Source organism: Perognathus longimembris, chromosome 18 (assembly GCF_023159225.1).
Source record: "Perognathus longimembris pacificus isolate PPM17 chromosome 18, ASM2315922v1, whole genome shotgun sequence".
In the NCBI taxonomy this organism is placed as follows: domain Eukaryota; kingdom Metazoa; phylum Chordata; class Mammalia; order Rodentia; family Heteromyidae; genus Perognathus; species Perognathus longimembris.
In genome coordinates this window covers 48,134,003-48,146,535 of record NC_063178.1, presented here as the reverse complement: position 1 = coordinate 48,146,535, position 12,533 = coordinate 48,134,003, and the positions used below count along the sequence as shown (strand labels likewise).

Here is a 12,533-nt window from a genome sequence, read left to right as displayed (position 1 = left end):
GCTTGGTCATGATGTATAATTTTCTTGATCAGTTTCTGGATCCTGTTAGCTAATGTTTTATTCAGGAGCTTTGTGTCTTTTTTCATTAGTGATATTGGTCTGTAGTTCTCTTTTTTTGTTGGGTCTTTGCCTGGTTTGGGGATGAGTATAATATTAGCTTCATAGAATGAGTTTGGGATTTCTTCCCCTGTTTCTATTTCGTGGAAGAGTTTGAGGAGCATTGGTATTAGATCCTCACTAAAGGTTTTATAGAATTCATTGGCGAAAAAGCAGTAGACTTTAGACTTGTATTTCTTCAAAAGCTCATCAGTTAAATCCCATGACTGCTTTGTGGTGTTTCTTTTACTTGAAATTTTTACCTGAACCATGCCTGCAGCCTGTTTATTAGCTACTTAATTTGAGTTTTCTGCCCAGTCTGGCCTCCAGACCTCAGCCTCCTTTGTACCTGGAGTAGGATAACATTCTTGGGCCAACGTTCTATGTGTTGTTTTTGTTTCTTTTTAGTTTTTTTTCCAATTAATTTATTTATTGTCAAAGTGATGTACATAGGGGATATAGTTTCATATGTAAGTTAGTGAGTACATTTCTTTTTTTTTTTTCCTTTGTTTTTACCAATCCTGGGGCTTGGACTCAGGGCCTGAGCACTCTCCCAGGCTTCTTTTTGCTCAAGGCCAACAGCACTCTAGCACTTGAGCCTCAGTGCCACTTCTAGATTTTTCTATTTATGTGGTGCTGAGGAAAAGAACCTAGGGCTTTATGTATGCGAGTCAAGCACTCTACTTCTAGGCCATATTCCCAGCCCCTCTCACTTTATTTTACATATTGTTTTTTAACTTAATGGGTGTCCAAGATTGAAAATGGAAAACTAGATTCAGTTTTAGGAAAACATTCCTAAGTAAGACAAAGATATATTGTAGATTTTGTGGCTTACAAAATATTACATTCTAAGTTGAGTACAGATTTGCTTCAGTTTCTCTGTAGATTTGTTTATTTATTTTACTGTGCCTAAATCAATCCCTGAGTCTTGTACATGAGCCTCTCTAGGCTCAAGGCTAGTACTCTACCACTTGAGCTACAGCATCCCTTTTGGGTTTTCTGCTTATATTGTCCTGAGGAATCAAACAAAGGGCTACATACATGCCAGGCAAGCGGTCTACCGCTGAGCCACATCCCAGTTCTCTTTCGAGGTTTTTGGATGTGAGGAAGAATTGATCACATTGTTGAGTGATTCAGCCATAGGTACCATAAGTACTGTCCATATCGCTATTGTTAGTGTACATTTCCAATAGAAATGCGGTAAACTTTAGGGTTGTGTTTTTTCAAAGCATATTAGTTAAATCCTATGACTGCTTCATTGTGTTTGTTTTACTTGTAACAGGCTATATTTCACTCTGTCATCTTTCTATACATCAATCCTGTTTGGCTGCATGAAACATTAATAACTATACCATTTACTGATAGTATATGTTGCTTTATTTTGGGCTCCCATATCTGCCATCCATCTAGAGCATTTCTCATCTTCCATGTGAGAAGAAGTAGTCACTGAATATGCAGCTCCTGTTCCTCTCTTTCCCAGTCTCCAGAACCATCATTCTTTTTGGCCTATGAGTATGTTGATCCTGGAAAACTCAAGAATAGCCATTATGCCATGACTGTTCCTTTCAAATTGGTATATTTTACTTAAGGTGATTTATTCAAGACTCATCCCTGCTGTAATGAGTAGTAATATTATCTTTTCAATGCGTTTATCTAATGGTTTATGTGTTCCTATGATTTGTTGGTGAGTAATTGTGAAGTGTTTCTCCAAATAGTTGTTATAGTCCTTGCTTTCCTTCTGTTGTATAGAATCCTAGAAAAAGAATTCCTGGTTCATATGACAGTGTGTTTCTATGTTTAATTCACTTTATAGTTGTCTATACCACCTTTGACTGCTTTACATTCCTGGCAGATGCACACCAAAGATCACACTATTTTCACATCCTTCCCAGAACTTACTAGATTTTAGGGGTTATTGGTTTGTGTGTTTGTTTGTTTTTTTTTAAAGTATGAGCATATTGACATGTATAAAGTAGTTATTTTATTGTGATTTTGATTGTCCTAAGTTGTGAAGTCATTCTCCAAGTACTTGTTTTATCCCCTGCTATCACTGTTGTTTTGTACTAATCTTTTCAATTTTTCTTTTTTCTGACTTCTTTGTTGGCAGTCTTGGGGCTTGAACTCAGTGCCTGGCACTGTACTAGAGGTGCTCTTGCTCAAGACGAGCACTGTACCATTTGCACCACAGAGCCACACCAAGCCACAGTCCTAGCCATTAAAGGGTTTTACATTAGTATTCATAGAAAAATAACAGTTTGTTTAAAGTTGTCTATTAATATAGGTGCTGTTTTTCTGCAAGTATCTTGATTGTATGTTTGGTACAATCTGTGGCATTCACAAATATGTAAAGGCTCATATATTCCTTTCAAACACCTATTATGTATTAGCTCTTAACTCCACTGGTAGTTTGACCATTATGTTAATAAAGAAGTAACCAGATATTTGTGTATACAAAAAAGGCCATCCATATGCTGAAGCAGGGCACTTCAGAAGAAGTGGAACCTGCAGAAAAATTGTTATGCTGATATTTAGTAAACTTTATCAAAATAACCTACACAGTCTATTCCAAGCATCTGCTTGTACTTAATATTGTCATGTCAGATTAGTAGCACCTGAGAATTTTCATCCTGTTTCTGGTGCTAGTGAAGAGAAATATCCTGATGTAATAGGGGCATTGTGTATTTGTTATTGTATTCCTAGAGCCAATATTACTACTATATTTCTTCTTTCTACATTATAGATAATGGAGCAAGCTCCCAAATATTATGTAAGAAAAGCACATCTGTAGAAGAATAAAATTCCATACTTGGTCTTCTCCTGACTCAGGGCTAATTTCTTGATGAAAATGTGCCATTACAGAAGCCTGTGTCCTTTGAAGATGTGGCTATGGATTTCAGCTGGGAGGAGTGGCAGGACCTGGATATTACTCAGAGGGCCCTGTATAGAGATGTAATGCTAGAGACCTACAGCCACTTGTTGTCCTTGGGTAAGCAAAAGATAACATTAATTTACAGGTTCAAATGCTTTGTTTTTAGGAGATCTATGAGTCTTTATCAAAGGTGCAATGATATTTAGGTATAAGATTACAGAATATGGGAAGTAGTGCATCTTTCCAAGAAAATTCTCTCCTTGGTTATATTACTCCAGAGGCAATTTTATTCTCATTCTTCAGGAAGTCAAGGTAGCACCATTTAGACATCAGTTCTGAGACATAATCTATTACCAGGGGAGTTTCTTATGAAACTTGTGGCCATTGTGATAGATGGATATATAATCTAGAGTAGAATGTATATTTGTACTCAATGTAAGATATAGAAATCAGCAATTGAAAGTGGGCATTTAAAATCTAAAGCTTTTTCGAGGCACTCCTCTTCATACTTGTAATCCTAGGTATGGAAATCCAAACCAGCCAAATCAGAAGATTCTCCAGGAGAATCCTTTCTTCAATGAAAAACAAAAATTCATTTAAAGTGGTAGAACTCTTGGCCTTTAGCAAAAGAGCTCAGGGGACTCGACCATCCTTTGAGTTCAAGGGAAAACATTGAGAAAAAAAAATCCAAACCTTGTATTTCTATGCAAAGTCAACCATGAAGCTATTGAGAAATGAGAAAGTAGAGTTTGAGGAAGTTTGAGGTTTTTAGCCTCCCGCACTCTCCTGTCCTGCTGGGGAGACAGGAAAGCACACTCCACAAAGATGGGCCCAGGAAGAGGATATAGGGGGCTGACAGACCACCACCCAGCCCTCTTCTCCACAGAGGACAAACAGGCAGCCTGGAAGCAGGTCGAGCCAACTAGTTTATTCAGGAAATGATCTGTTCTTTTACACAGGTTGGAGGGCGGCAGATGGGGAGGGGTATGCACCTACATAGGCTGTGAGTAGATGCCTACCAGCCCATCATGGTGAAGCTCCAAGGGACCTCCCTAAGGGGTGGCTCATATCTACGTCAGGGACCTCAGAACCGCCTCATAATGCTGCAAGTCATCTGGGCGGGTGTGCCCCACAGGAGTAACCTGTGTACCAGAATATCTGAGATCATTATAGCACAGATGTCCAGAATCAACATGAACAATAATTCTCCACTGTTTCTTCATAACAGGGTACTGTGCTTCTAAACCCAAATTGATTATCAAGCTGGAGGAAGGTGCAGAAACATGGATGGGAGAAGCCTCAGGCAAGAATTCCAAAGGTGAGTGAATGCTTCCTACACAGTGCTGTTGGAGACAGAGCTCAGTTGGTAAGTTCACTTCTTTTTGTTTGTTTTGTTTTTTAATTTATTTGTTAATTAAATTTTGTTGACAAGGTGTTGTGCAAAAGGGGTACAGTTACAAAATAGGGCAGTGTGTACATTTCTTTGATATCTTACACCCTCATTTTTCTTTCCCTTCCCTAGATTAGGTAGGCATATATACAATACACAGTGTACCAAAACAGATACAGTAGCCACATGTCATACGCCAAATGAAATTCACCTAGAACTTTCAATATAATATTAACAATAGAGTTTGCTTGTCCTTGTCTTATATGATCATTCATACATAGCTTTGGAGCTATTGTGATCCACTAAGAGGTCTACTTTAAACCTTTTTATGTTTAGTAGTTGTTTGGTTTTAGTTACATAATGTAAGGTCCCTGACTGAAACCTGTGGGAAATACCATTTGACAAGAACTTTTTGTTTCTCAGACCTGGTCTCTACTGACTCGCCCCCCCCCCCCCACACACACATTCACAGTCATATATCAAGGAGATCATGCCCCTTTGTTTTCTATGTTCTAGGATTGTCTCGCTCAACATTATTTGTTCAAGTTCTGACCATTTCCCTGCCAATACCAATATCTCATCATTTCTAATCGCTATGTAGTATTCCATTGTATATATGTACCACTTTTTTTGGATCCATTCTTCTCTAGAGGGGCAGCAGGGTTGATTCCATATTTTGGCTATTGTGAATTGTGCGGCGATAAACATGGAAATGCAGGTGTCTTTTTGATATCCTGATACCTGTTTTTCAGGATAGATGCCTAGGAGTGGTATGGCTGAGTCATAGGTTAGGTTTATGTTGAGCTTTTTGAGAAACCTCCATACTGTTCTCCAAAGTGGTTGTACTAATTTTCACGCCCACCAACAGTGGGGAAGGTTTCCTCTTTCCCTGCATCCCCTCTAGCATTTGTTGTTGCCTGAGTTCAGAGTATAGGACATTCTAACTGGAGTGAGGTGGTATCTCAGGGTTGTTTTTATTTGCATTTCCTTACTGCCAGAGATGTTGAACATTTCCTCGTATGTTTGTTTCTTTGCCATTTTTATCTCTTCTCTTGTGAAGTGTCTCTTTAGCTCCTTTGCCCATTTCATAATTGGTTTACTGGGATTTGAGGGGGTTAGTTTTTTGAGTTCTCAGTAGATGACGGATATTAGGCCTTTGTCTGTTGCTGTGCTGGTGAAGATCCTTCCCTATAGGCCTTTGTCTGTTGCTGTGCTGGTGAAGATCCTTTCCTATATGTAGTTCTCTTTTTCTTGTTGGGTTTTTGCCTGGTTTGGGGATGAGTATAATATTAGCTTCATAGAATGAGTTTGGGATTTCTCCCTCTGTTTCTATTTCCTGGAAGAGTTTGAGGAGTATTGGTATTAGCTCCTAACTCAACGTTTTATAGAATTCATTGGTGAATCAATCCAGGCCTGGCCTTTTCTTTGTTGGGAGACTCTTGATTACCCCCTGTATCTCGCTGTAAGTTATTGGTTTATTTAGTTGATTTATTTCTTCTTTGTTCAGTTTGGTCAGTTTATACTTCTCTAAGAATTGATCCATTTCTGTAAAATTATTGTTCTTCAGTGAGTAGAGGTTCTGGAAATAGTTTCTTATGATTGTGTGAATATCATGTGTATTTCTTGTAATTTTTCCAGTGGAGTCCTTATCTTATGGATATGAGTCTCTTCTATTCTTTTTTTTTTTTTTGTAAGTCTTTCTTGGGGTCTGTCAATTTTATTTACTTTCTCAATGAACCAGTTTTTGTCATATTTATTTGTTGAATGGTCTTTCTATTTTCAATCAGATTTATCTGTTTTTTAATCTTTGTGAGCTCTTTCCTCCTAGTCATGTTAGATTTGATTATTTCTTGTTCCTCCAGGTGTTTTAGTTTCATCGTGAGGTCATTCACCTGCTCTGATTCCATTCTTTTAATGTGAGTGCTGAGGGCAATGATCTTGTCCCTCAACACTGTCTTCGCTGTATCCCATAGGTTTCTTTGTGATGTATTTTCATTGTTGTTGTGGCTTATAAATTTGTTAATTTCTTCCTTAGGTTGTTCTGCGACCCAAGTGTTAGATAACAGTGAGGGGGTTTAGCCTCCAAGTATTTGTATAGCCTCTGTGGTATCCTTTTTTATTGAGGGTTACTTTGATTCCACTGTGATCAGATATTGTACATGGGATGATGTCAATACTCTTGTATTTGCTGAGGTTCTTTGTGTGGGCTATGACATCTATTTTGGAGTATGTTCCATGAGCTGCTGAGAAGAATGTGTATTGGGTCTCGGTGGGGTGAAAGACTCTGTACAGATCTCTCAGATCCATTTGGGATATGGTATTACTTATGTCTTCAGCTCCCTTGCTAATCCTCTGTGTGTTGGTTCTGTCTCTTCGAGAGAGTGGAGTATTAAAGTCTCCCACTATGACTGTCTTTGGTTCTATCTTGTTCTGTAGTTCTGTGAGAATTTATTTGACATATGTAGGGCCTCTTGTTCTGTGAGTATAAATTTATCACTGTGCTGTCTTGATTCAGGATTTTTCCTTATATCAAAATGTAGTGTCCTTTGTTGTCGTTTTGAGTTGATTTTAATAAGTCCAGCTTGTCTGCAATCAGGATGGCTACCCCTGCTGTTTTGGTAGGTGTGTTTGCTTGAAAGATCTTGCTCCATTCTTTCATTCGGAGCTTGTTTTTTCCCTTGCTGTAATATGGGTCTCTTGAAGACCGCAGATAGCAATTTTTTCTTTATGGATCCCCTCTGTCAGTCTGCTCATCTTTATCGGAGAGTTAATACCATTTATATAAAAATATTTCTCACTTCCACTTGAGAGCTGGAACACAGTTCTGTAATCTCCTATGGATCAATTATCAAGTCCCTGGATCCGGATGCCACTTGTTGGACCTGGGTAACTGCAACTGTAGTCAGGACAAGGGGCATGGAGAGGCGAGTGGACCAAGGCACACTTTATTTTAGGAGGGCCAGGGTTTATATAGGGTTAGAAATCAATTCACAACTTCAAGAGTAAAATTAATACAGAAATGTCCACATCAATACAAAAGTTGCGAATGTCGCTACTGCAAGGGATATCACTAGGACAAAGGTTATCACTAGTACAAAGGATGTCGCTACTAAAAAGGATCAAATCAGTCAATGCAGAACTCAATCACCTAGCTACTATTTCATCAAGACTAATTATCTTTGACCATTGACTTCCCTATTTAATGTCAAAAGCTTTGGCAGGAGCAGCTGTGCAGACAAGTCTCCCCAGGGTGGCTCTATAAAGGGGGTGAGAGTCTCATGACAAAGTGTCTTCCTTTGGCCAACAAAGGAGCCTCTTTAATGAAGATTTGTTCCCATAGACCTATTAGTTTGCTAATAAGGCATCAAAATATCTGTGCCGAGGCGAAGTCCCCCACTGGTCAGAGAAATTATTCTCCCACAGGAAGGGGATACATGAGGATCATAAACAAAAGAGGCTATGGTTTCACATGGCATGTTGAAAGTAATTACAACAGTGATATAACACTTGTTTCCTTAACCTGGAGTTCATTCCACTTCACATCATCTTATGCGTTCATAAGGGCAGAGCTATTAGCCTCTTGTGATCCTCTGCTGTGACTAGCCTAAACCTGTGCCAATTATTCCCTCTGAGGGAAACCATAGAGTCCATTTTTCTTTGAGTCTGGCTCACTTCACTTAGTATAATTTTTTCCAAGTTCTTCTATTTCCTTATGAATGTGGCTATGACATTCTTTCTGATAGAGGCATAAAATTCCATTGTGTATATGTACCATATTTTTCTGATCCATTCGTCTACTGAAGGGCATCTGGGTTGGTTCCATATTTTACCTATGACAAATTGTGCTGCCATGAACGTTGTTGTGCTGGTCTCTTTAGTGTGTTCTTGTTTGTGGTCTTTTGGGTAGATGCCCCAAAGTGGGGCTACTGGGTTATAAGGGAGCCCTATGTTTAGACTTCCTGAAGAATCTCCATACCGAGTTCCAGAGTGGCAGAACCAGTTTACATTCCCACCAATAATGAAGTATCATTCCCTTTTGGTCACATCCCCTCCAACATTTGTTACTGTTTTTTTTTTCTTCTTCTTCATAAAGGACATTCTTACTGGATTGAGGTGAAATCTCAATGTTTGATTTCCATTTATTTTATGGCCAGTGAGGTAGTGCACTTTTTCATATGTCTCTTGGCCATTCTCATTTCCTCATCAGAGAAGTCTCTTTTTAAGTCTTTTGCTCACTTGTTGATGGGGGCTCTTGGTTCTTTGAGGTTTTGTTTTGCAGGAATTTAATTTTTTTAGTTCTGAATATATTTTAGATATGAGTCCTTTGTAGGGCTGGTAAAGATCTTTTCCCAATCTGTGGGCTTTCTGTTTATCTTCGAAGCTGTCTTTTTCCCTGCAGAATCTCTGGAGTTTGATGCAGTCCCATTTACCCAAACTCTTTTATTTTTAGCATTTTTGGGCCTTTATTAAGGAAGTTTTCTTCTGTGCCAACGAGTAGGGACTTGTTCTTGTAGTGTATTCAGGGTATCTGTTTTTATTTCGATGTCTTTGATCCTCATGTTTGTTTGTTTGTTTTTTGATGAATCATTTTAGAGGTCCTGGAAATTGATGACATGATTAAGAGTGGCAAGAAAAGTCCAGAAGAATGGTCGTGTGAAGTAGCAATCACCAAAAGCAACCCTGTGGATGAAAGTGTGAGATTAGTGAGAACTTTTCATTTGAGCTCTAAACACATGCCAGAGCTGCATAGGAATAGTCAGAAATCCTTAGGAATGAGGACTGAGGCATCCATTGCATGTCAGAATATGGTTCTCCATTTTGGGCCTGAAGAGATGCATGCTGGATCCAGGCCTGGTGTCTCTCATGTAGATGAAAAATCCCTTAGCAACATGGAGACTTTTAATCAATGTTTAGAAATTCCCAGTGAGCACTATTACTTCACAGATGGTGGAGAAGGGACGGTATTAACCTCAAAGACCATATTCTTTAAAAATAATTGTGCTTGTGTGGGAGAAAATCATTATGAATGCAACCGATATGGAAAGTCCCTCAAACACATGCCAGCTCTAAGAACCCATAATAGAATACATATTACTGAGAAAACTTATGAATGTAATATATGTGAAAATTCCTTTAGGAGCAAGAAAATTCTTAGAAGACATAACAAAATTGACTCAGGTGAGAGACCTCATATATGTAACAAATGTGGAAAATCTTTCAGGTTGAGGACAATTTTAAATGTACATAATAGAATTCAATCAGGTGGGAAACCATACGAATGTAACCAATGTGGGAAGTCTTTCACCTGGAAAACTCAACTCAGTATTCATCAGGTAACTCATATAGGAGAGAAACCTTGTAAATGTAACACATGTAAAACATGTTTCATGTGGAAAGCACCACTACTAATGCATCAGAGAACTCATACAGGAGAGAAACCTTATAAACATAACACATGTGGAAAGTCATTTCCCCAGAAATCACAAATCAGTGTTCAAAAGAGAACAAATTCAAGAGAGAAACCATATAAATGTAAGACATGTGGAAAGTCTTTTGCCTGGCAATCATACCGAAGTGTTCATGAGAGAACACATACAGGAGAGAAACCTTATAAATGTAACACATGTGGAAAGTTTTTTGCCTCGAAAAGAGACCTTATTGTTCATGAGAGAACACACACAGGAGAGAAACCTTATAAATGTCACACATGTGGAAGGTCTTTTACCCAGAAATCACACCTAAGTCTTCATGAGAGAGCACATACAGGAGAGAAACCTTATAAATGTAACACATGTGGAAAGTCTTTTCCCTGGAAAAGAGGTCTTATTGTTCATGAGAGAACACATACAGGGGAGAAACCTTATAAATGTAACACATGTGGAAAGTCTTTTACCCAGAAATCATACCTAAGTCTTCATGAGAGAACCCATACAGGAGAGAAACCTTATAAATGTAACACATGTGGAAAATCTTTTACCCAGAAATCAAGTGTTACTGTTCACGAGAGAACACATACAGGTGACAAACCTTATAAATGTAACACATGTGGAGAGTCTTTTGTCACGAAAACAAGGTTTAGTGTTCATGAGAGAACCCATACAGGAGAGAAACCTTATAAATGTAACACATGTGGAAAGTCTTTTATCCAGAAATCAAGCGTTACTGTTCATGAGAGAACACATACAGGAGACAAACCTTATAAATGTAACACATGTGGAAAGTCTTTTACCAGGAAAACACACCTTAGTGTTCATGAGAGAACTCACACGGGAGAGAAACCTTATAAATGTAGGACATGTGGAAAGTCTTTTGCTGTGAAGTCATACCTAAGTGATCATGAGAAAACACATACAGGAGAGAAACCTTATACATGTAACACATGTGGAAAGTCTTTTACCCAGAAATCAAGCGTTACTGTTCATGAGAGAACCCATACAGGAGAGAAACCTTATACATGTAACACATGTGGAAAGTCTTTTACCCAGAAATCAAGCGTTACTGTTCATGAGAGAACACATACAGGAGAGAAACCTTATACATGTAACACATGTGGAAAGTCTTTTACCCAGAAATCAAGCGTTACAGTTCATGAGAGAACCCATACATGAGAGAAACCTTACAAATGTTACACAATTGGAATGTATTTCACCCAGTAGACATATCTTAGTATTCATCAGTGAACACAAAGAAGAGAAGCCATATGATCATAACGAATGTGGAAAGTTTTTAACCCACAAGTCATATCTGACTGCACAGAAGCGAGTTCAAACAAGTGAAAAACTATGTAATCAATGTGGAAAATTACTCAGCTGGAAGTCACACCTTACTTTTCATTAGAACACACACACATGAGAGAAACTTTATTGATGTAAAACATGTGGGAAGTTTTCACCCAGAAATCCTGTCTTCCTGTTCATCAGCAAATATACACAGGAGAGAAATCTATGGAATGCAGCACATTTGTAGAGTCCTTCAGGGTCAGGTCATCCTTAAGGAAACATAACAGAATTCACACAGGTCAGGAATCATATGAATGTAACCAGTGTGGGAAATCTTTCACCTGGAAAACACACGTGTGCAAAAGAAGTTTAGTGAGGAGTGTAACAACTACTTTAAGAAACACTTCATAATTACTCACCAACAAAACATAGGAACACATAAAACAATTCGTGAATGCATTGAAAAGGAAGAAAATATTACTACAGATTACACTAGGGATGAACCTTGAATACAATCAGCTAAAGAAAATACACCAGTTAGAAAGGACCAGCCATGGCATGCTGTCTCTTATTGAGTGTGCAACGATCAACAAACTCATACACAAAAATAATGATGGTTCTGGACACTGGGATAGAGAGGCACAGAGCTGCATGTTCAATGATTCTACTGCTTCACATATGGAAATGGAAGATGAGAAATGTTCTAGATGCATGGAAGAGCTGGGAGCCCAAAATAAACGTGTACTATCAGTTTTCTTCTGAATACAGAACATCTTTTGGTGCTGTATAATTTTGGAGACCCAATTTCTAAAATAATAACTTTTTTGTGTGCTGTCCTTGGAGTTTGAATTCAGGCCCTGAGCACTGTCCCGGGCTTCTTATTGCTCAAGACTAACACTCTATCACTTGAGCCACAGCACCACTTTTTTGTTTTGTTTTATATATATATGTGGTACTGAGGAATCTAACTCAGCCCTTTATGCATGCTATGCAAGCACAAATACCACTAGGCCACATTCCCAGCCCCCAAACCCACAGCTTTTACTGATTTGGTCCACCTAAATTATCAACCCAGTTCCCAATGAAACTGGACCCTGACACACACCTCTCATTCTAGCTACTCTGGAGTCTGTGGGATGAGGATTTAGGTTTATAATCAGTCCATGCAGAAAATTCCACAGGACTATTTGCAATTAAGCAGCAAAAAGTCAGAAGTGGAGCTGTGGCCCAAGTATTAAAGCACCAGACTTTGACTAGAAAAGACAAAGACCAACAGTAAGATAAACTTAGAAATCAGACTACTCAGTAAATTTTTAATTTGTCATTGAAATCAATTATTTTAGAATATGTCTCTTTGAAAAGTGTTACATTTGATTTTAGATAATCTCTTGTTTGATGTGTACTTAAAATAAAGGTAATCTTAATGGCGAAAAAAAGAAATGATAAAGTAATGGCATTC

The 12,533-nt window shown here is 38.3% G+C and overlaps 1 protein-coding gene across 1 annotated transcript; it reads left to right on the top strand.

Moving 5' to 3' along the window:
• Positions 1–1,291: 1,291 nt before the first annotated feature.
• LOC125367031 (zinc finger protein 260-like) lies at positions 1,292–10,963 on the top strand. The gene is made up of 5 exons (XM_048367670.1): positions 1,292–1,296; positions 2,994–3,082; positions 4,194–4,283; positions 8,949–9,688; positions 9,773–10,963. The coding sequence occupies exons 1-5, from the start codon at positions 1,292–1,294 to the stop codon at positions 10,961–10,963; spliced, it is 2,115 nt and encodes a 704-aa protein (XP_048223627.1).
• Positions 10,964–12,533: the final 1,570 nt, after the last annotated feature.